Source organism: Hyaena hyaena, unplaced genomic scaffold, assembly GCF_003009895.1.
Source record: "Hyaena hyaena isolate Hyena2069 unplaced genomic scaffold, ASM300989v1 scaffold_21, whole genome shotgun sequence".
Classification (NCBI taxonomy): domain Eukaryota; kingdom Metazoa; phylum Chordata; class Mammalia; order Carnivora; family Hyaenidae; genus Hyaena; species Hyaena hyaena.
Window position 1 is genome coordinate 5,111,002 of NW_024080653.1, and position 23,882 is coordinate 5,134,883.

At 59.5% G+C, this 23,882-nt stretch overlaps 1 protein-coding gene across 2 annotated transcripts in view; it reads right to left on the reverse strand.

Moving 5' to 3' along the window:
• SLC38A10 (solute carrier family 38 member 10) overlaps positions 1–8,413 on the reverse strand; it is a 41,079-nt gene extending 32,666 nt beyond the window's left edge. For both annotated transcript variants that reach the window (XM_039226379.1, XM_039226378.1), the window contains exons 1-2: positions 8,315–8,413; positions 3,686–3,803 (exon numbers count right to left, since the gene is read on the reverse strand). In XM_039226379.1, the coding sequence (XP_039082310.1) occupies positions 3,686–3,803; positions 8,315–8,413 (217 nt within the window). The remainder of the gene's footprint in view (positions 1–3,685; positions 3,804–8,314) is intronic.
• Between the last annotated feature and the right edge of the window lie 15,469 nt (positions 8,414–23,882).

Consider the following 23,882-nt stretch of genomic DNA (forward strand, 5'->3'; position numbering starts at 1 on the left):
GCAGGGGGAGGCAAGGGAAGGGCAGGGGAGTGCAGGGGGAGGACAGGGGGAGGCAGGGGGAGGCAGGGGGAGGCAGGGGGAGGGCAGGGGGAGGCAAGGGAAGGGCAGGGGAGTGCAGGGGGAGGGCAGAGGGAGGCAGGGGGAGGGCAGGGACAGGGCAGACAGTGCCAGGTCTGGGTTTTCGGTCACTCCGGCGCGCCCGTTTCCACAGCTCACGCCAAAGGGACCTGGCTAAGGGCTCTAACGTTCACTCTCTGTGACTTCAGAAGAAAACTCGGAGAATCCTTTCCAGTGGGGCCATCCGGGTGCGAGGGGACAGGAAGTCTCAGACCTGCCCCCTTTCTGGATAGACAATCAAGGAGCCGGGCCTGTGGACACTGTGTCCCAGGGCAGAGACGACCTAACTGTCCTTCCTTCCCGACAACAGAACTGCGTTGGGCACATGGGAGATTAGAGCTGGCTCCGCAAGGCCCTTCCCGGGACCGAGGAGCAGCCCGGAACCTTGTGGCCCAGAACCCTGCAGCCCCCACGGTCCAGGCAAGTTCCCACCCCCCAGGGGGGCCAGAGAGGGGCCTGTGTGACCCCACGGCCCAGCTTCCTGCTCCGAGGGACTCGGAGAGCAGGAAACATGCAGGCCAGTTGGTGTGAATGAGTCCAAACGACACTCGCCACTTTTAAATGACGTCGGAAGAGGCGCGGCATTCCCAAAAGCGGGGGAGCCTGAGCGGCGAGAAGGCGGGAGAGCGGAAACTGCCTCCTGCCCTGAGGGTCACGCTGGCCTCTCAGGCTTGTCTGACTCCTTGCCAGAGACTCAAGGCCAAGTTGAGACCTTCACAAACGAAAGACTCCATTCAGACAGCAGCCAGGAGCTCAAGGCCTGCTCTCAGCAAAGGGAGGAGCCCCACGGGCCCCAAGGACGCCATCAGGCAGCACAGCCCGGGGCCTGACACAGAACTCCGTGCCCCTCAGAGGGGCCCTGCTCGCGGCCCTCCCACTCCTGCTTCTGCACAAGGAGGCTGAGCGTCTACAGCGTGTTCCAAACGCTCAGGGCGGCTGCCAGAAAAAGTTCCAGAACGCACCCGCAGCCTGGACAGCGAGGAAATGAAAGGTATTCTAGGAAGTATCTTCCTAGAAGGTACTGTCCCTCTAGGGGGCTGTCCTAACGGGCTGCCCCAGTTCCCGGCCTCCCCACTCACCCCTTTCTTTACCCACGCCACCCCTACTTCAAGTGCAGATCCCTCAGCAACCTCCAACCCCGAGTGTCAAACAGAAATGCCGAGCGGCCCCCGCCCCCCGCCGCCCGCCCGGCGTGGTGTTGCAAGGGCAGAGGGGGGCCCGGGACGGCCCCTCACGGGTGGAAGCGCAGCGCCAGACGGGCCCCAGCAGGCTGGCAGGTGTCCACCAAAGGGTTTCTGAGCAAGCGTGCCCGGGTGTGGACCAGCGCTCCTAGGCCAGGCCCTGCCCCCGGGACGGGCACTCGGCAGCTAACAGGCCGGCGCTCCTGGGGACAAGGAGTGGGCGTGGCCCCGTACCAGTCTCACCAGCACGCTTGTGCGGAGCTGGGACTGGGGCCAGGAGGCTCTCCCAGTCCTTCCCCGGAGCCGGGCTGGCAGCTCCTCCTGGGGGACCCTGCTCGGCCCTCAGCTCTGAGGCTGCCGTGGACACGGAGCTCTCGGCCCACCGGCCCCCACGCGGGAGCCTGGCCGCATTCCCGCTGTCTCCTCCAGCTGTCCAACGTCTCCTCCAGATGGCCACCCGGCACCAGCGACCCCAACCCAACCGTCCCCAGAGCCGGGCCTTGGGCTGCGTTTGATTCCGTCCGCAGTGCCACCTACACAGAGGACAGTAAATCATTTGTCAGATAAATGAGGGTGTAAAGACCCCTGGGCATCAGAAGGCTTGACTTTACAACCCTCGTTCCCAAGCCACGTACCCACGCGTGTGGGTCACCCATCTGAAGACAGGCAGGGAGAAAACTGGCCAGACAGGCCCCCTGCAGGCCCCAGCCCGGGCCCGGAGCGGGCAGCAGGCTGACCAGGACCCGGGGAGGTCAGATGACGAGACCACGGCCACAGCGCCAAAGCAGCTGATGCTCATAACCGAGAGCTTGGAGGCACCAGCCAGAGGCCGCGGTCTGGGCTCAGGCGGCCTCACGGGGGCTTTGGCCACTGGAGGAGGCCGACTGGCGCACAGCTCTGTCTGTCTTCTGAAAGCAAGGTTTAGAAAAGTCTACACGAAGCAGCCTGCGCAGGGCGAGGAAGCAGGTAAGGAGGTAAGAAGCAGATGAGACTCGCCAGTGCGGCCAGTGAGCAGCCAACACCACAAACTCACAAACGTAACAGCAGCAAGACCCACCCGGTGCTCTAGCTCCCAACCGGCGGGACTCGCTGTCCAGCAGCTGCCTACGCACAGGTCACAGCAGAGGGGCAGCAGGTGACCCCACCAGAGTTCACCAAACCGTGGAACCAAACCATGAACTATCGCAGACTCCCGACTGGGCCCGCACGCACATCCCACCCCTGCCGCGGAGCGTTAGTGCGCCCCAGCCCTGCACCGTCTCCAGGCCTGGCCGAAGGCCGTCTGCCTGCATCCCTGCCCCCCACAGCTGCCCGACGCCCACAGTGCGCGCTGGGCTGCGGGCCGTTCACCTGTCACTGCCACTTCCTCAAGTGGCTCCGACAACAACAGCCGACAGCACGGCTCTCTCTGGGGAGGAGAGAAAGAGGTGCCCCTTGGGCACCGAGGTCAGAGCCGATGCTGGCAGCCTGGCGCCAATGCAGAGCCGACGAACTGGAAGGAAGCCAAGGTGGCACTGCCCAAAGCCGACGCGCGGGCCCTGCGGATGTGTGTATTCTATGTGGTCCCTGCGACCTGCACACACGTCCCCTTGCAGCCTCCTCTCTGCCGTGAGCACGCGAGCGGCCCGGCGCCTTGGCCACACGCTGGGGGCAGGGGGACTCTGGTCCGGAGCCCAAGGACTCTGCCGAGCTCCTGCCAACCCCCACGCCAGATGTCCACAGCGCAGAACGCACCCCAGCCTGGGGATGGCGGGAAATAAGGGGCCCACCAGTGGAGCCAAGTGGCCGTGGGAAGGGTCCAAATGAAAAGGAAGAAGAAAGCGCGGCCTCCTCATCCCTGCCCCAAATCAAAGGAAGACGCAACAAAAGGAAACGAAATTACAACCCAGAGCCTCGGGAAACAGAACTGCTAGGGAGAAGGTGACAGGCCCGCCACCAGCGCGAGCCCCGCCACCAGCCAGAGCCCCGTGACCGTCTGCCCCCGTGGCACTCAGGGTGCAGAAGCACGGAAGACCTCGGGCCGTGGCTCCGAGGGCAGGCGCGGGGAGCGCGGGAGAGGCAGACCACGAGCGAGCGTGCCCAGGGGCTAGGGACACGGGTCCCGCTGGCGTTTGGAAGGGGACAGTCTCCACAGGTATCTGCGTAAAGGGGGGCAGCGGCACGAGTGTCCCCTCGATGGTAAAGCGTGTGTTCCTAGAACAGGTCTTAAAAACCGCATTACATTTCATAATAAGGGAAAGGAGTGCTGCTCAAGGAACCCTGGAAGCATCAAGTGGATGAAAAGGAGTGAGAGTGAGCGCCCAGCGCCAGAATGCACGCTGCCCACGAGGGGCTCCGGGCCGCGCCGGGCACCGCGCCGGGCGCCGCCAGGAGCCCAGCCTCCTCACCCAGGCCGGCGTACGTCCTCCGCTTGCTCAGGCTGGCGGACTTCACCAGGAACATGCAGGACTGGTGCGTCATCCAGGAGCAGAAAGCCAGGAGCAGGGCCCCCAGGACAATGCCGCACTGGAGGGGGGAAAGAGACAGAGACGGTCACAGGATGGGGGCCTCCCCCGCCCCCCCACCTCGCTGATGCAACACCCTGGCTCTGCCTCACTTCTCTGCCCACGGGTGACAATTCCTAGCACGGAAGGGGGCAACTCCCCACATGTGGTGGCCACATGCGGTACGACCCTGAGTGCCACGGACGCCGTTTCCTCCGTGGCCTCTCTGAGTCTTCATGAACAGCGAGGTGCTGCCAACGAGCAGCCTCCCCAGCTCTGTGCGTCCCCCCGACGGGCGCCCACCTTCTAGCCACTCAGAGCAGCAGCTACGGGTGGTGAACACATTCCGGAAGGAAGAGATCAAAAACGACATTTACATCTTTCTTTTTTTTTTTTTTAATTTTTTTTTTAATTTTTTTTTAATGTTGTTTTTTTTTTTATTTATTTCTAGGAGACAGAGAGAGAGAGAGAGAGAGTGTGAGCAGGGGAGGGTCAGAGAGAGAGGGAGTCACAGACTGAAACAGGCTCCAGGCTCTGAGCTGGCAGTCAGCACAGAGCCCGACGCGGGGCTCGAACCCACGAACCGCGAGATCATGACCTAAGCGAAAGTCAGATGCTCAACCGACTAAGCCACCCAGGCGCCCCTATTTACATCTTTCTTAGGACTTTGAGAGACACCGTCTGACCAGCGACTGCACGCGTAGCTGCCCCCCCCCCCCCCCCCGGGAGAAGTGCCACGTGCTCCCTCAACACCTGTCCGCCGACGTGGGCCGCAGACCTACCCCTGTTCTAAAGCTCCAGAAACAGCTTCAGGGCAGGGACTACGAAACCTTGGGGAGCGGCTAAAGGGCTACATTTTTAAAAATAAACACGAGGTCACAACGCCCAAGTGGCTCCGTCAGTCGGGCGTCTGACTCTAGATTTTAGCTCAAGTTATGATCCCAGGGTCGTGAGATTGAGCCCCGAGTCGGGTTCCACACTGGGTGTGGGGCTGCTCAACATTCTCTTGCTCGCTCTCTCTCTCTCTCTCTCTCTCTCTCTCCCCCTCTCTCTCCCCCTCTCTTCTGCTCATGCTAATAAAAAAATCTTAAAAATAAATAAAATAAGCACAGGCTCTTGGGAATGTGTTTCGAGGTTGAGAGCAGGGGAAAACCTGAAGGCTGGTGCCCCTACAGGGCAGACCAGTCGAGAACCCCCTTGACTGTATTGTTTTTCATCCAGCCGTCTTTCCTCCCTGACTCCCAGGCTCTCCAGGCCAGTGAGGTACCGGGGTCCCTGCTACGAGTCAGGACCCCTGTAGAGAGAGCCCTCCTTTTGTACGAGAGCCCGAATGCTGCGGTGAGCAGACTTTTCTAAAATTTTCTTAGTTTCTAATGTCAATGGGGACTCGGTTCCGGGGGCTACACCTCGCCTGGGACTCCGGCAAGAGCTTTTGGGTGACGCTTAGATGCCATTTCCTTCCTGCTCCCTTTTTTCCTGTGTGATCTAAGTGCCTTACCCATACTTGCAGGGGGAAAAAATAAAAGAAGAAAAATAAAAGCTGAAGAAACAAGCGTCACACTGGCGTCTACCAGAGACAAACATACAACACATCCTACAATCTGGCAATTCTACCGAAAGAGAAACACCCAGAGAAACGCACGCCATCAGCAAAGCCCGTGCACAGGTGTCCACGGAGCTCCAGAGAGGGCGCCGCCGCCTGGCGCAGGGAAAGGAAGTGGCAGCACATCTGTGTAACAGACGACTGGGTGGACATTAAAATGCACACAGCGGGGCACCTGGGGGCTCAGTCGGTTAAGCGTCCGACTTCGGCTCAGGTCAAGATCTCACGGTTCGTGGGTTCGAGCCCCGCGTCGGGCTCTGTGCTGACAGCTCAGAGACTGGAGCTGCTTCAGATTCTGTGTCTCCCTCTCTCTCTGACCCTCCCCCACTCGTGCTCTATCTCTCTCTCTCTCAAAAAATTTAGTTAAACAAAAATTTTTTAATTTAAAATGCACGCAGCAGGATGATTCTGTCCATAAAGCCAGCATGCAGGCACCACGGATGTACAGCCCTGGAGGTGAAGGGCGGCCGCTGGCGGGGAGGACGGCGCCGGCGAGGCTGTGTCCCCTACGGGAGCTGTGTCCCTTGTGCGCTCGCTTCCTGACAACCCAGCACGAGTACTGAGTAGGTGCTTCTTGGTATGCGATGCTTCAGCAAAATGTCCATTTTTGTGAAAAGGACTGAAGTTACTACACCAACCAAACAAGAAAAACTCCAAACCAACTTTTTTAAACGGCACGGCTGTTGGACACTCAGCACTCCTGCTGCGCTCCGGCCGAGGGCCACCACAGGGGCGCCGCCGCATCCAGGCGACAGCAGCGTCCCAACTCCGCCAGGCCCCACGGTCGCATCCAGGCGACAGCAGCGTCCCAACTCCGCCAGGCCCCACGGTCACGTGCGTGCCTGTGCCCCCCCCAACCGCTCGGCTGCAGGCTCTTCCTGGCCAGGGAGTCTGCAGGCTGGTGGGCCCCGGGTGGGGGATGGAGCATCTCAGGGGCGCCTGGGGGGCTCTGCCGGTTAAGCGTCCAACTTCAGCTCAGGGCATGATCTCGCAGTTCGGGAGTTCAAGCCCCACATCAGGCTCCACGCTGACAGTGCAAAGCCTGCTTGGGATCCTCTCCCTCTCTGCCCCTCCCTCACTTGTTCTCTATTTTTCTTTCTGGACAAATAAACATTTTTTTTAAGAATTGAAATGCAGGGGCGCCTGGGTGGCTCAGTTGGTTAAGTGTCCAACTTTGGCTCAGGACATGAGCTCGCGGTTTGTGGGTTTGAGCCCCACGTCGGGCTCTGAGCTGACAGCTAGCTCAGAGCCTGGAGCCTGTTTCAGATTCTGTGTCTCCGTCTCTCTCTGACCCTCCCCTGCTCACACTGTCTCTCTCTCTCTCAGAAATAAATAAAAACATTAAAAAATAATAATAAAAAAAGAATTGAAATGCAGATTCAGGGGTGCCTGGCTGGCTCCAGTCAGTAGAGCGTGTGACTTTTAATCTCAGGGTCATGAGTTCAAACCCTACGTTAGGCATGAAGCCTACTTAAAACAAAAATTTCTTAGGGGCCTGGGGGGCTCAGCCAGTTAAGCGCCCAACTTCAGCTCAGGTTATAATCTCACAGTTCAAGTGGGGGGTTCAAGCCCCACGTCAGGCTCTGTGCTGACAGCTCAGAGCCTGGAGCCTGCTTCAGATTCTGCCTCCTTCTCTGCCCCTCCACCCCCACTTTGTCTCTTGTCTCTCAAAAATAAACAATATTTAAAAATAAGGGGCGCCTGGGTGGTTTAGTCGGTTAAGCATCTGACTTCGGCTCAGGTCATGATCTCAGTTTGTGAGTTTGAACCCTGGTTCAGGCTCTGTGCTGACAGCTCGGGGCCTGGAGCCTTCTTTGGATTCTGTGTCTCATCCTCCCTGTGCCCTTCCCCCACTTGTGCTCTGTCTCTGTCTCTCAAAAATCAATAAATGTAAAAAGAAAAATAATTAAAATTTTAAAAAATCTCCAGATTAAAAACATAACTGTGCTATTATCATCCAAAAGATGCTCAGCGTGAAAAATGCAAAGTGTCTGTTAATCTAAAATCAAACTACCGATGGTCACTTTCAGTTCCAAAATGTCCATTTTATTTTCATTTTTCTACCTATTTGGTTTCATCACTCAAGACTGGTGTGTGCCGCCTTGCCAGCCACCTGCCCTGCCCTCCCCCTTCCCCCCTCCGTCCTCCAGGAAGCAGTGGGGCAGGGGGAGCCGCAACTCCATCCACCAGGCACTGAGGCTGAGAAGTTCATTTTTAGGAAAGAAGTTGCCCAATTTGACAATTTCACCAACATTCCTCTTCTAAAGGACCAAACACCTATTTTTTTTGTGGATTTATATAAACAGAAGCTAAATGGATCCACATCTCAAAAATGGTGACTTTTTTCCATCCGGTCTTTAATGCCCGACACCTATTTTTAAATAGATTTCCGATCTTTTCAACCGAGGTAACATTTACATATCGTGACACCCACAATCTGGCAAATTCTGTAACCACCTTAGAACCAACACCCCAATCTAGTTCCAGCCTGAAGGACTTGACTTGTGCCCCCACCCCCCCAGTACAAATGCAGTCGGGTCAGAGTTTTTAAAAATGATCATAAACAGGGGGCGCCCGACTGGCTCGGTTGATCTCAGGGTCCTGAGTTCGAGCCCCACGTTGGGTGCAGAGATTACTTAAAAATAAAATCTTTAAAAAAATAATTATAATCCTAAAGAAAAATAGCACCGAATCCTGTGGCCACTTTCCCCGGGAAGGACCACGCCGCTCTCCTCTGGGGGCGGAGGTTACTGACTGCGAACTCTCGGGCCGAGGCTGAAACTCCGCCACCGCGCGCCGTTTACGGAGGGAAGCCTCCGGGGCCTCTCCCGCACATCCACCGGCCCTGGCTCCCGCGCCCCGTGAGCGGCGGACCCTGGGCCGGGCGAGCTCGCGGCGGCGAGGGGCGACCCCTGCCCCGCTGGACTCACCTGTTTGAAGCAGAAGGGCATGGTGAGCACACTGACCCCTACTATGCTGTTCACTATGTTCGTGATCAGCCCCCAGTTGGAGGCGGCGGCCGCGGTCATAGTGCGGTGTCTAGGGCCCGGGAGCCCGGGTCCCAGGCGCTGGACGACCGCAGGATGCGAGACCCTGAGGGGGACGGGCGGCTGCCTGGAGGCGGCGGCCTCGCGGGAAGGCGGCTTGGACAGTCAACCTCCAGACCTCACCAGGCTTTCCGGCTGCCTCATGGCATCGCCCCCCACCCCTCGCTCTCGCTAACCGCCTCCGAGTCCCCACAGCCACACGCGGAAGAGTAGCCAGGGACTAGCCAGGGACACCTCAGCCCGACTGCACTGCCACCTCTGCGCGAACACTTCCGCCTTCCACAGGCTCCTTCCCCCGGAAGTGACGGCACGGGGGCGGGGCTCTGCGAGACGAACACCAATGAGAGGCGGTCTTGGAAGGGCAGGCGGGGTCTTGAGGAGCTGGCGAGAGGAAGGAATCGACGTAGCCTGGTGGGGCGGGCCTCGGAGGATCGCGAGCCAATGAGAAGCCGGTGCGGGCTTCCGGGGCGGGGCCCGAGACCTGCGGAGGGCAGGCTCCAGGCGGGTGTGCCGGGCTCTGGGGTCCTGCGTCTGTCCCGAGCCTCAGGATGCTTTTCCCGCGGATGTGGTCTCTCGAGCCTCGCCATGCAAGGGGGTGGAGGACAAGGTCAGTGGCGGCCAAGAGACAGAGGGCAGCGCGACGCCTTTCGGAGAAGAGCGGAACTTGCGGGGGTTCTGTTCCAGTGATTACGCTTTGGGACGGATTTCGGGGCGTGTGCTGGGTACCCTGGCCACAGGGACCAGGGCTTAACCGTTGAAGCTGGACACTGACCCTCTGGAGGAGCTCGCACCTCCGTTTCACGAGGGACCGCAGAGGCACACAGCTCCTAGGAGAGGGCGCGGGGGTCTGCGTCCTGGGCCTGCGCCGTTTAGAACTGCACGCGGTCAGTGCGAAGAGAATCTAACGTTCTAAAGGAGCAGAGGAAATGCTGCGAGAGGAAGGAGAGGCAGAGGCCAGTAGGACCAGTGAAATCTAGGCGGGCTTCAAGAAGGAAGTGGCCTCTAGGCTGGGCCTTGAGGGACACCTGGGAACGGAAGACTAAGGGAGAGAAGGCAGAAAGGCCCCATACATCTCTGAATTCCTGGCACCTGGCGATGCTCACCATGTGTCTGCTGGCTGAATGCATAGACAGCAGGCCTGGGAAGGGCCTTCTCAGGAGGAAGCAAGTAATGCCAAGCAGGGTGGAGCTGTGCACAGGGAGAATTGCCAGCTGCTGGGAGAGGGCGTAAGGCAACCACGTTTGCGGACACACCAAGGACCTTCTGTCCTAGAGCAGAAGCTGATTCCTCAGCTGCACGCAGGGCACCACTAGATAAGGCTCTCGCCCCGCCAGCCCCTGCCCCAGGCACGAGGGGAAGAAGAGGGAATACTGGGTAAAGAGTACTTAAATTCAAAGCCAGAACAGTAAGGGCCATTCATTCTTCTTTATAGAAATCATGCATCCATTCTATAACCTTTTTATTATTTATGTAATTTTTATGAAATGTTAGCATGCAAGATAGGATATGAAAGAAACTCAAATGTGTGTTTTCACAGGGAATAACAAACACTCATGACCCCACCGTTCAGCTTCAAGACAGAATATTAACTTAGATACCCTCTTTGGCCCCTCCACAAGTCTACCTTCCTGTCCACTTCACAGCTGTCCTGGGATCATCACTAGCCAGATTTTATCGCTTCCTTACTTTTCCTTTTCTTCAATCGGCGCAGAGCCCAAGGCAGGGCTTGAACTCACCATCCCGAGATCAAGATCTGAGCTGAGATCAAGAATCAGATGCTTACCTGACTGAGGCACCCAGGCACCCCCTCATTACTTCCCTTTAAAGGTTTACCACATATGGATATATCCCTAAACAGTTATGGGGAAGGTTACTATCTGTCTCTTAATGTTCATTTATTCTGTCTCCCAAAGTTTGCCAGCACATACGGCTGCCTAGGACAAAGGTGGCACTTCCCAGCCTCCCTTGTGTCTAGCGGTGCTGCACCCTACTGCTTGTAACGTAGAGGTCATGGGCAGAAGCCGTCTCGGGCCATGCGGACCGTGGCAGGGGTGGAAGGGCCGGCTGCAAGGAGCCTGGATCCCTGGACAACGTGGGACAGCATAGCCCCCCTCCCAGCCCCTGACTGCCTCCCCCGCACTGCTCCACGAAAGAGAGATAACCACCCACTTTGAGCCGTTGCTACTTTGGACTCTGTTGCATGAGGCCAAAGTTATAGCCTAACTAATTCAGTAGTGTACTGGGGTAGAGCATTTTGGCCCTTTTGATTGTTATACTAGTGGATTTACATGTATGTATTCTTCTGCAACTTCCTTTTTCACTCAACCCTTGGCAAGATTCACCATCATACTGCTACTCTGAGTCATTCATTCTCGCTGCTCTATGGAATTCTACTGTTCAGATAGCCCAGAATACATGTGTTTATGCTCCTGCTGAGGGTACCTGAGTTGTTTCCAGTTATTCACCATTGCAAACAGTGATACAGTGAACATCAAGGTACCTATCTCTTTAGTTTCTGTAGAGTAGATACCTACAAGTGGAATTGTAGATTCAAGAGTACGCATGCCTTCGATGTTCCTAGATATGGCCTAACTGCTCTTCAGAGCAGTTATAAGAGTTCTTGCTAGTTTACATCAGAGGCTGGAAAACTTTTTCTGTAAAGAGTCAAACAGCAAATGATGTTTTCTGCTTTGCAAGCCATATGGACTGTATCACAACTGTTCAGTTCTGCTCTTGTAGCTCAAAAGCAGCCCTAGACAAGGCATAAACAGATGAGTGTGTCTGTGTTCCAATAAAACTTTATTGACAAAAGTTGTTGGCTAGCCCAATTTGGCCTGAGGGCTGTACATTGTGGTTCCCTCGTCTAAATTGTCACCATCATTTGCTATCATCAATGTGGTCAATTTGGTGACTAAAATGAAATCTTACTGTGGTTTTAACTTGTTCTCCTTAACTGTAGGTTAATCACCTACTCATATTTTTATTGTCCATTCGTATTTCTTCTGTGGAAACCTGTTCATTTTAACCCTTTTTTCTAATTTGCTTATGAATTTTGAGGAATTCTTTCTACATGCTTGATAACTAACCCTATGTTCCTCATACTGGGTTTGCTGTCTCCTCATTGTATTAGTTCTTCTTTGCTGTTGTAGCAAATCGCTGCAAAGCTATCAGCTTACCCAACACAAATGCCTTATCTTATGGTTCTGTAGGTCAGAAGTCCAGTATGGATCTCAGCAATTGAAGTCAAGGCCCAGGCAGGCCACCTCCTTTCTGGAAGCCCTAGGGGAGAAGCAGTTTCCTGCTCCTGAATTCCCACAGGATTCACTTCCTTAGAGGGGTAGGCCCAATGCTGGCTGTAAACGGAGGGCCGTCCCCGGGTTCTGGAGGCCACCTCAGGGTCTCCTTCCTTCATTTCAGAGCTTCAATGGAGGGAGGCATTTACTTCCCTCAATGTGCATTTCTCAGACCCAGCCAGAAGTTTTCCAATGTTAAGGAGTCATGTGATTAGATTGAGCTCATCGGATAACCCAGGATAATTTTCCCGTCTCAAGGGCTATCACCCTGGTCACTTTCTACCAAGTCCCTTTGGCCACATGCAGAAACATTCACAAGTTCCAGGGGGTTAAGGGGCGCACATCTCTGGGGAGGGCATTCTGCCTACTACACTCATTTTGAGATTTAAGTTACATCTCTTTGGCAGGAATATCACAGAGGCACTGCCATGTTTTCACTGAATCCTAGCAAGTGCTGCAAGAGCTTGCTCTGTCCAATCATGGACGATGCTCTCTTTGATGGCTGGATTAGGTAGGCTTCTCCACAGTAAAGTTATCTCTTTCTCATTTGTAATTAATGAGTGTTTTGGGGGCAGGTAATTTGAAACTAACTATCCTGGTCCCTATCAGACTTCCAGTTTATCAATTTACCGATATCAGTGCAGACTCATAGTTTCCTGTTTTGTTCAGTGGGTTATAATCCATTACTATCACTGGTTTTTTTCGATGCTCTAGTTGATCCCAGATTTGCCCCGGCCCTTGGTGTGTCCTGGTCATAATCTGAAGACCTTTGCTTTCCTGCTCAATAAGATGCCCCCAGCTCATCTCGTCCTTTTCCTGCAATTAGTCATTTCTCCAAGGATCTCCGATTCTTTCCAATGGAGAATGGTAATAGAAGCAAGGATCTGGGCCCTGGGTGTGCGCACCGCCACGGGCTGTCCCCGCCCCGGGCCACTCAGTGACAGAGCCGGGAGGTCTGTGCGTGTACACCACACACTCACATCCGGGCTTCTGTGGTCCAGGGCCGTGGTGTTCGTTCTAGAAGTCCCCTTCTGCATTGGCAACTCCCTGGCTAACGCACAACCACCTCACATGGGCTCCGATCCCCTGCCCTGGGCGGCCCCACCCCCGCCTGGATCCTCTCCCCATCCACGTCAGTGCTGGGGGGCCTCCCCACCCCCCAGTCCCTGCTGGCACAGACACTCAGCTCACCCTGCCCCACCTAAGGGTTAGGACTGAAGTGTAAGTCCGTGGCCATTTCTGACCCTGCGCCCCCTCCACACCCACCTCCCACACGTGAGATCAATCACCAGAACTGTCCCACGGGAGACATCTGTGGCTTCTCGAGCACAAAGGCTGTGTGATCCCAGGCACATTCACGAACCTCTCGGAGCCTGCTCTGGGGCACCCCCACTGACGTGGCAGCTTGAAGGCCAGCAGCGTTCTGTTAGGTTGCTAGAAACGACAGCTGTGGGCACCATCTAGGGAAGGAGGGTGTGGGTCCCGGCTCCGCTTTTGACGGAGGAGGGGTGCTGCCCCCTGTCTGTGGTGAGGCCAGGGGTGAGTCTCCCTCCCACCCTTCCCCTCCAGATCCCCAGGCCCGGACCCTCCCCGAAGAAATGCAGTTCCACGTGGGAACTGTGGCCACTTCTGAGAAGGGCTCTGGGAGAGCCGGCGGCAGGCAGAGCCCGGGGCCGGGAGCAGGGTCAGTCCTGTGTGTGTGTCGTGGAAAATGGAGCCAATGGCCCCACCTGTAAACGTCGTGAGGAGGGGGACCCTCTAGCCCCTTCTCTCCTAGAGAGCATCGTTATTAGGCAGTAATCTGCTTTTCTGTCTGGGTCTCTCCAGCTTCCAAACTGGAGGCATGATGGGAGGCCAAGACGGCCCCTCAGAAATGAGTGTCAAGGACGGGGAGGGGCGGCTACGTGGGGGCCGGGGAGCCTTGCGTGGGGCCTGGCAGGCAGGGGTTACACGTTCACTCCAGCCCAGTGGCTGCACTGTCCACAAACGAGTTTCCATCCCCCTCTCTGCTTGGTTCTTCCCGGGTCAGACCGCCTGCATCAGAGGAGAGCCTTGCGGCTGCCCCAAGTCCAGAGCGGCGGAGGCGTCTGGGGCAAGGGCAACGGGAAGCCCAGGCCTTGTGGGTCTGTCCTGCCTCCTGCTGTTAACACAGCCCCACAGCCATCACACTGACAACAGCAACACATGGCATTTGGCTTCCCCTGGATGGCATCCTCTGGATGGGTGGCCGCTGGAATCCACCAGGCCCCACCCACAGCCAGACACAACAGCAGCCACGTCACAGGGGCAGCGACTGCAGGGAATGACCAGCTGCATGGGGAGCCTCGCAGTGCAACTCCCCAGCACACGCACTTGGCCTTGATTTCCTGGTTGGGGTCAGGGCTAGGGGCAATCGGGCCTTGATGAGGCTGGAGAAGCGAATCGAATCTGGTCCCCTCCACCAGCCCTGGGCGTCCATCTATATACTCTCTTCTGACTGTTTACTGACCCCTTGGGGAGGGGAGGGGAGGCCCAGGCTGGCCCCAGTGTGGACACACACCCTCCTCTGTCAGGGTCCCCAGGTTGGATATACGTGGAGCCACGATGGGGCTGGGTGCAGGGGGCTGGGTGGGCTAGGAGGGCCCAGCTTTGGGGGTCCGTCCTTGGGCCCAGATCCAGAAGCCACTACCCAAGAGTTTTTCCCAGACCTTAGACTGTGGTCACCCCCTTGTGACTCAGACACTGGGAGGGGGGTTGCGGGCCGAGGCCCAGGCTGGGCTTGGCAGGCCTGGGAGAGCCGGGAGTCGGGGCATGGAGCTAAGTCTGCCTGGGGTCTTGGACGCTGGTCACCTCTGCCTCCAGAGGCCTCTCGCTGGGGAGGGGCACCCCATCTTCTGGGAGCCTGACCCCGGTGCCCTCCCTCCGCTCTCCCCAGGAGCCTTGCTGGGGAGACTACCCCAGGGTGCCTGGTGGGGGAGGGGGTGGCCGAGGGGGTTTTCCCGCAAGGAAGTCAGACTTGGCCGTTAACAGAGCCACAGCCTGTGTGGCCCGTGGCCGCGTCCCAGGACCCCCACACCCACCCACAAGTGCCTGCGGCTTCCCACGCCTTGGCAGTCACTGCACTCCCCACTCTCGCCTTCTCTGTGGGTTATGGGGTGGATTGCGGCCCCCAAACTCATCCTGGGGAGCCTGGGGGGCTCAATCAGTTAGGCGTCCGACTTCGGCTCAAGTCCTGATCTCGAGGTTCATGGGTTCGAGACCTGCGTCGGGCTCTCTGCTAACAGCTCAGAGCTGTTGGATTCTGTGTCTCCCTCTCTCCACTCTTCCACTCACATTCTGTCTCTCTCTCTCTCTCTCTCTCTGTCTCTCCCAAAAAATAAATAAGTAAATAAACTTTTATTTAAAAAAAATCATATGCACAGTCCTAACCCCAGGACCTTGAAATGGGCCCTTATTTGGAAATAGGATCCTTGCACGTGTAACTGCTTAAGGTGAGTTGGATGGGACCTAATCCAACGACTGGCAGAAAACAGGGGCAGTTTGGACACAGAGAGCACACGTGTGAAGAGGGGGCAGCGGCTGAAGCGATTCACCTACAAGCCAAGCAACGCGGAGGATCGTCAGCAACGTCCGCAGCCGGAAGAGAGTGAGGACCGCCTTCTCCCTCCGAAGGAACTGAACTGCCAGCACCTTGACCTCAGACTCTGGTCTCTGGACCTGGGAGATAATAGACCCCCGTGGTGTGAAGCCCCCGGGTTGTGGAACTTTGCTTCGCCAGCCCCAGGACCGTGGCATCCCGGACACTCCCAGGTTTCAAGCCCCGGCCTGCAGCAGGCCTGGCCCCTGCCGCCGCCTCCCCCCCCTGCCGTCCTCGCCCCTGCCGTCTCTCCTCACCTCCCCCCCACCGGTCGCCTCGGCTGCCCAAGCCAGCTGCATCTCACGCGGGCCGGCTTCACACGCCATCTGACTGGCCACACTCGCCCTGGAGAACCCCGGGGATTTGCCCGATGAAAGCGTGTGCAGGGGAGAAACCTGCCTAATTCCAGCAGATGCCTGCAGGTGAAGACGGTGGGGAGCCCACCGCGGACCCCCGCCTTCTCCCCCTCTCAGCTCTGACCTCCGTCGCTGCCCGCCCGCCCCACTCTGATCCTGGAGCCCCAGGCTCCGCCCTGCCCTTGGGGAGACGCTTGGCAGGAGCCCAGCTTTCCCAGCCTCCCCTCCGTCCCTCTGCCCTTCCGCGTCGCATCGGCGCCCCCAGTGCACATGGGTCCCATGGATGGATGGGGTCCCCGCCAGGCTCCCCTCATGCAAAAGCACCCCGGGTCCTGGTGATCCGAGGCCCCGGTGCCATTAAGCCCAGGGGGAGGAGCTCGCACAGCTCTCCTCCCGGAGCGAATTCTAGAACTAGAGGGCTCGTGCCAGGGCCACCACCTCAACAACGGCCGCCTCCAGTGTTCTCAGAGCTTTCTCGCCTGTGCTGTTCGCTTCCAGGCGCGCGACGTCCGCTCCGGCGGGTGGTCTGGGCAGGGGCCAGGGGCTGCGGTGACAGGACCCCAGCCCCGGGGACTGTGTGAGGAGGTAGCCCCTCTAGACTGCTTGCGGGTCCGAGGCCATCACTGAGTGGTGGCCCCACGGTCTTCACAGGGGGAGAGGTGGTAGCACAAAGCGACAGGCCTGGTCAGGGGGCCACTGGCCTCTCTCCCACCCCCCTTTCAGGACAGGTGCACCAGAGAAGCAGGACCCTTCCCACTCAGTCCCCCCAAAATCTCTCATTCCCTCCTGAGCCCCAAGAGTGGAAATGATGTTGCTCCTGGAGTGGGGACTTGGGTCCGGCTCTGGGTCCAGTGGTGGCAGGTCCCTGGGTAAGTCCCGCCCTCTCCCGTGGGCTCAGCCTCCTCACCGCTACAAAGGCCGTCGGACTCCGAAAGTCCACGTGCTGGGAGCCACCCAGCCGCTCGCACTCGGTGTCCCATCCCGGTTCACCAGGCGCCTGGGCGGCTCTGCAGACAAGCCCACGGCCCGGCCATCAGGTTCCCTCCGCCGCTCTGAGTGCCGCACGGCGCTGGCCCCTCTCCAGAGGCCCTGTCCACGGGGCGTGCCGCCCGGCCCGGGGTCGCTAGGACTCTGGGCAGTGCCGGTGCCCCCTGGGAGCTGACTCTGGGCTGAGCGCCTCCGAGTGGCCCCCTGATCTGCAGCCACGCTCCCCTTGCCCTGCGAGCAGCATCCCTGTCATTGTTGAGAGCGGGCCGTCACCTACGAGGTTACTCTTTTCCCTGTTGTGGCCAGGCGTGCTCACGTGCCTGAGACCTCACCAGTGTCACCTGAAGGGTTGAGCCGGTTTCAGGAAAGGCCTCTCAATAGTCTTTCCTACCTGCCCCTCCTTCCGCATCCTGCTGCCTGGAATGCAGATGCGATGGCTGGAACTACAGCTTCACCGGAGCCGTCCTTGGCTTCTCCCTTTCAGCGCATCTCTCCCATCCGGTCTGCCAAGAAATCTTGCTGAGCCACGTTCGGATAGCCTCACCTTGGATCGCCTCTCACCACTGTCTGTTTCCACCAAGATCCAGGCTACGGTCACCACCGGCCTCTCTCCTGGGTCACAACGCGTTCCGCTCACTGAGGAGCTGCGACCCTGGCCTCCCCACAGTCTGCTCCGCACAGCGGCCAGGAGGTCCGACCGGATCTGCTTCCGCTCAACCCCTTCGCGCTCAGAGAAGAGCCTGGGCTCTCAGGGCGCCGCATGGTCAGCGGCCGCCGTCCCTCCTCACTGTTCCCTTGCAGCCACATTCCGGCGGCGCCGGCAGGGACCTCCCCAGGCCTTCACTGAGTGTGTCCTCAGTCACCCCCGGGCCGTCTTCCTACCCATATGCCTCTGTCCATTCCTTGCCTCCCTGGACGCCATTCTGCTCATCCTACTGAGAACAGCAGGGGCCCTCCCTCCCCACCCTCTGCCGAGCCCTGGGTCTTCCCAGGGAACCGCCTTCTGACATACCCCCCTTTTTCTATTTATTTTTTAATAGTTTATTTATTTCTGAGAGAGAGAGACAGAGAGGGCAAGGGGCAGAGAGAGAGGGAGACACAAAATCTGAAACAGGCTCCAGGCTCTGAGCTGCCAGCACAGAACCCGACGCAGGGCTCAAACCCACGAACCTTGAGATCATGACCTGAGCCGAAGCCGGACACTTAACCGACTGAGCCCCCCAGGCGCCCCTCGACATGCCCTTTAATTTACTACTATTTGTCGTGTTGCGAGCTTCCGGACGGTCTCGCCTACTAAAGCGCAACCTCTATAGCGTTTGCTGAGGAACGACTGATCCTCGGACCCAAGGATGGAGGCCGCGGGAGGGGAGCAGGCCCAGCGTGGGCCCACCCACCACCACGGAGCCTCTGCTGTTGGAGCCGCCTGCTGTTTTGGGGCTCTTGGTAGAGGCAGCCAACGGCAATCCCTGTGACCCGCTCCACTTTACAGATGGGGAAACTGAGGCTCAGAGAGGCAGAGCAATTTGCCCAAGGCCACATGACCCCTGAGTGCGGGGCTGAGATGTCAGCCGCATGGCTGTGACTGCAGAGTCCACTGCTCGCCGCGGCCCCCGGGCTGAGCTGAGGGCAGTTTCTTCCAGCTGATGCTGGAGTCCAGCGCGGTGCCTGTGGGACTAGCCAAGGGGATGCTTCAGGACACGTTAGGGGAAAGAGTGTGAACACTGTACACACTGTGGACCTGACCCCTGGCCGGCAAGCTTTAGGAGCCTTGTGTGGCCCTGACAGGGCCCCCTTTCTCTTGTCCAAGATGGGAGCCCTTGGCCGGTCCCGTCCAGCAGCTGGTAGAAGTGTGTCCCCCGCCCACCAGGGAGGGGCTCCTGTGTGGCCGGGCTGAGGAGGGGGAACACTGTGAGGCCTGCGATGTTCCTCAAAGCTGCAGATTGTAGTCCTGGTCAGGAGGAAATGCCCCTGAATCTCATTATCATCTTGCAATTAGAGGGGTCGTGGAGATTCAGCGAGATGAGAAGCCTGCTTCCATCCACAGGCTTTCTTCCCTTTTCTAAAAATTGCAGCCCCGAGGGCGGAGCTGCCCGGACACACAGGCGCAGGAGGCGCACCTGGACGCGGGAGCCGCGCGCACAAGCCGCGCACACCCTCTCCACACCGCGTGCGGCCCCGGGTGGGGAGTCACAGGCGTGCCCCTTCCTGTCGGGGCGGGAGGCGGGTCTGGGGCCACAGGAAAGGCAGGGGCTGCTTCTGAGCACGTTCTCCACCTGATTTCATTCTCCCGAAACACCAAACAGGTCAAGAGGTGGCACTTGACCCCGGTGGCACCTGACCCATAGCCACCAGGCCACACAGCTGCCAGGTCTGCTCTGGGCCTCAGTCCTTCCTGGGCCAGGACGCCAGGCCCAGGACAGCCAGGGTGCCCCATGGCTACCTCCTGCCCAGCCTCAGCCCCGTCTATTGGGACACAGCCGGGGCTGAGACCCCAGCACACACTCAGCCTGTGCCGCCCCAGGGACCCCCTGTGGGGCCGGCGGGGGAGGGGGCACAAAGCATCACTCCTACTCCCCGGGCTACATCTAGGGAGGGGGTTCTGGCGGCAGATGTGAGCTCCCCAGGTCAGCCAGGGAGAGATCCCCGGAGGCTCTGAGAGGGAGGAGGGGTGCGGCCTGCAGGGGCCGGGAGGTCCTGGGGCCCCCCTGCCTGTCTTCCTCTCCAGCCCCATAGGTGGGCGCTGCTGGGTCTACCCTGGCCCACCTGGGCTGACCCCCGAAAGGGGGAGACCTCCCCAGAACTGACCCCCCCGAGGGCAGCCACCCAGAGATCAATGAGGTGTCACTTGTCCCCCCTAAAAGGTGTGCCCCAAGTAGGGTTTGTCCAAATACCACAAAGCCCAGGGGCCCTGCCCACAGTGACCCACAGTGGAGGAGGGGCGGCCCTGGAAAGTCACGTGGTTCTAGAAAGGGACAGCCTCCTCCTGGGGAAGTCCTTCCCTTGCCCACAGGATACGGGAGCCCCCCAGTGGACCCCAGTGATGAATTGCTGCCTTCTCCCTGCAGGTGGGAGGAGGAGGCCGGGGGAGGTGACGGAGACCCAGCTGGGAGCCCTGCGGCGCAGCTAGGCTGTATCCAGGCCCCCCATCCAGCAGCTGCAGCCCCCCAGGCTCCCCACGCCCATGGCTGCCCCACGGTTGAGCAGGACAGTGGCCACGGGGAGGTATGCAGGAATGTGACATGCCCAGGCGAGGGAGGGACAGGGCTTCTGAGCGCGTCCCCAGCTGTGCAGAGGCCCGGGCAGATGGAGCCCAGGTAATCAGAGCCTGTGACAGCCTAGGGGAGAGGGAGACAGGCAGCACGGTGGGGGGTGTGGGACAGGCTGTCCCTGGGGGCCTGGCAAGGATGGAGGGGGGAGGGGGCCCGTTCTGGGGAGGGCGGCCTTCAGGGGGCAGGGGTGGGGCGGGCCGGGCCCCTGGGTTCGCTGTCTCCGGGACTGTGTGTGAACCCTCAGGTCCCTCCCGTGCTAGGGAGTGGTTTGTGCCTCTGACCCGCCGCAGGACCCCCGCCCTGACTGGGAGGGTGGCCCAGCCCTCCCCTCTCTGCACACAAACAGCTAGGAGGGACGGCAGCCTCCAAACGAGGTTCAGATCCTCTCCCACCTTCCAGCCAGCAGTCTGGACCAGGGTCTTCACTGAAATGTAGCGCTACCCACACCCCCTCCTGAGGCTGAGGCAGGAAGTTGAGCCTCACACAGGGCCTGGTACACAGCAGGTGCTTAATAAACAAGGACCCCGCTCACCCCCTGTTCTGCCCGCCCCTTCCTCTGGAAGAGGCCACCGTGCGGCCCCGCCTCTAACTCTGCCAGGGAGAAACCAGCCTCCACTTGCTGGACTGCTGGTGGCTCACGGGTGCCCTGGGGACCCAGAGGGCGGCCACAGCACCGGCCGTGTCGTGTGTCCCAGGTGGGGCAGCAGGTGTGTTCCGGACACTGGCGCCATCACTGCCACCTGGCGTCACCGTCCGTGATGTTAGCTGCCCAGATGAACGCAGATGAAGTTTTCACGTAACTCCGGCGGGCTTGTGAAATTCTAGGCCGGGGCCGGGGGTTGTTGGTGCTGAGGCCAAGCTCAGGCACCCGTGGCACAGCCAGGGGTCGGGGCTGGTGACAAAGGTCCCCCAGACCCGGATCCCTGGCCCCAGCCCTTCCAGCTGTCCCCACGCTCCTGGTGCAGAAGGCGGGGTCCCGCCCACCCGGGGGCGTGTCTGGGAATAAGAGGACCCCCCGTGTGGCGCAGGCCGGTGCGGTCACCAGCGGCTTCAGCGGGTAGGGGTTCAGGGTGCTCGGTGGCTGCTCCACACCCTGTCACGCGGGCTCAGCCAGCCCTGTGCCCGTGCACTGCCCGCAGACGGCTGGTCCCCTGTGCCGGGCCTGCTGGGCCGTGGCGGCCAGGCCCAAGAGGGCGAGAGGCCCCGACTCCTCTGGGCCGCCCCCACCCTTCCTGAGGGCCCCAGCCCCTAACAGGGGCGTCTTGAAAGGGACCCTTTGTGTGGTGAGCTCCTCCCTGGGGGCTGAGCACAAGGTCACCTCAGTTTCTCAGCTGATGGGGGACGGAAGTCACTAGCATTCAGGTCTGGGAGTGGGAGTCGCCGGAACAGCCGACTCCTGAGAGGTCCCCAGGCCGGGCCTCCCGGATGCGCCCCCCCAGCCGCGGGCAAGAGTGAGTCTCCTCTGTCGTCTGCGGGACCTGCCACGTACCCTGTGGGGCCCGGCGCAAAATGAGAACACGGGCCGTGTTCAAAAGGCTGGGAAAACGCCCCGAAACGTCCGAGGGCACCAGGCCGCCTCTTCCTCGCGGCCCTCCATTTGTCACGGTGTTTTTAACGGCTGTTTCATGTCCTTCCACATAAAGAAAAATGTAAACAGCACACATTTTCCCGTTCGTCTTCATGCTGTGTGAGGCCAGTCCGCACCCTGCCTTGAATACGGGCGACAGCCCTGAGGTCGCTCGGTCCCCACGTCTGCTCACACGGGTCCCCATCTCTGCTCTCGGGGCTTCTGGGACTCAGTCTACAAGGCGCAAGGCACGGCCGGGGTCGCACATGGGGCTCCTGCCTCCTCAGCTCTCGCCCCTGCTCCATTGTCCCACACACAAAGCATGAGCTGAAAGGATCATTTACTCCGAATTTTGAGGCAGCAGGAAATAGGACTCTCCTGAGCGTGGCCCGCGGCTCCTCCTCCGTGAAGCCAGCCCGGCCTCTTGGCGACTTTTGCTACAATGCCTGTTTGGGCTGGAGGGTGGGGGCCCAGCTGGGAGAGGAGGGGCCTGGGGCTGGAGGAGAGGCTCCTGCTGGGCCCTGGGGAGTCCCTTAGAGCTGGGTGTCGGGGTCCCTTAGCTGGTTGGTGTGCCCCATCCTGTCGGATCCCCCGCCCCAGGACAGCAGCCACAGCCACCAAAACCCGGGACTGTTCGTGCTTCTCCCGTTGGTAGACGGACTGGGAATGAGCCCTGTCTCGTCTGCTCTGCAGCTCCGGGTCCCCGCCTGGCCCCCAACTCTGTTCTTCGCTCCTTGAAGAAACCAAGCCTACCTGGCTTCTGCCTAGTCATCCTCACCATCTCAGAGCTCCAGTCTCCTCCTCCTGGAAGCCTCCCGGCCTCCCCCTTCGCCCACTGGGTTCTATGTACCCAAGCCCCCTGGATTCACATGTTTTTGTCTCTTCCTCCAGATCAAGACTAATGCGAGGGCCCGTGTCCATTGTGGCCTCACTGTGTAGAACGGGCACCGGAGCCCTCCTCAGGGGGGTAGAAGGGCAGAGACAGGAACAGACAGATAAGGCTGGATGAGTGGACAGCGGGACAGACGGATGGATGGGCAGCTGGTGGGTGTGTGGGTCGGTAAGGTGAGTATAGCCTGGACGACAGTCCCCTCCCAGTGGAGTCTCAAGTCCTAACTCAGTGTCAGCTTGGTGGCCTGGATCCGCCCAGTGCCTCCAGTCAGCCTCTGCTGACAGCAGCCAGCACTGTTCTCGCCGTCAGTCAGGGTGGGTGGAGGGATCGTGGAATCTCTCCCGGCTGAAACCGGCGGCGAAAAAGTGGACTCGGGAACAGAGAGCCCTGGGGAGATGAGAATCTGGAGGAGGCACAGCCTGGACCGGATACTCAGTCGGCCACCCCAAGGGGTCTCCACCTGTGTCTCCGCCTAGGGACTGGGTCAGGAGTCCACACCCAGAGCCAAGCAGAGTCTGCTGGCCAAGGTCTGGGTCATGCACAGGTCCGGGCTACCAGAGAGGTGGAGCCCAGCGGCTGGGTTTCCCCGTGGCTGTGGGCTCCTCTGTTGGCCAAGAATCATGCATGGTCCCGGCTAGTCTTGCGGGGCGGAGTCCCCCCTCAAGAGTGGGGTGCGTGGGGGAGAGTCTGCCCCGTGATGGCCTCCCAGCAGGCCGTGTTGGCATCTCCACCTGGCAGAAGCATGCAGAAGTCGTGGGGATACAGAGAAAGAGCCCATGGTCCAGGGTCGCAGGGCTCTCTGGGGGGAGGGGCAGCACAGCTGCGCGGTGGGGGCGGGGCCGGGGCCACGTGACGCCGTTTGCCCTTGGAGGCCCCTGAAAGTTTCCCAAATAAGGTCTCTTCCACTTCATAGAGGACCGCAAGCCCCTCGCTCGTGCGCAGCAGACTCTTCACTTCAGGAGGCAGCTGTGAAGGGACCGGCTCCCTCCCCCCGGCGGAGACCTGGTGAAAGCGGACCCTGGTCCCCAGGTGCGCTGCTGCCGAGCTCAGCTACAGCATCAAAGGAGACTCCGGTTTGAGAAACAAAAGTGGACTTAACTCGTAAAGAACACAATTATCCCAGTCACTCGTCCCTTCCAAATGGTGGGGGGGCAGCTGCCAAGGGACAGCCCCTCCCTCCCCAGATGGGACCCCCCACGAGGCTACCCCCAGGCGCAGGTGGAGCAGAGGACGTGCCCAGGGCGGCCCCTCCTCCAGGGAACTCACACGCTCCCTAGAAGGCCCCCTGGCTGGCACGGCCTCCGCAGGTGAGCCCCGGGAGTCAGCCCCCGGGGGGGCCGAGGGTGGGGACCCCTGGGGAGACACGTCCTCTGGCCAGGGCCTGGACGCCCAGCACAGCCCTACAGAGGGCAGCTCGTGAACAAAGACCAGGTAAGGACATAAATCAGCTGCTGGATCACATTTCCTGCTC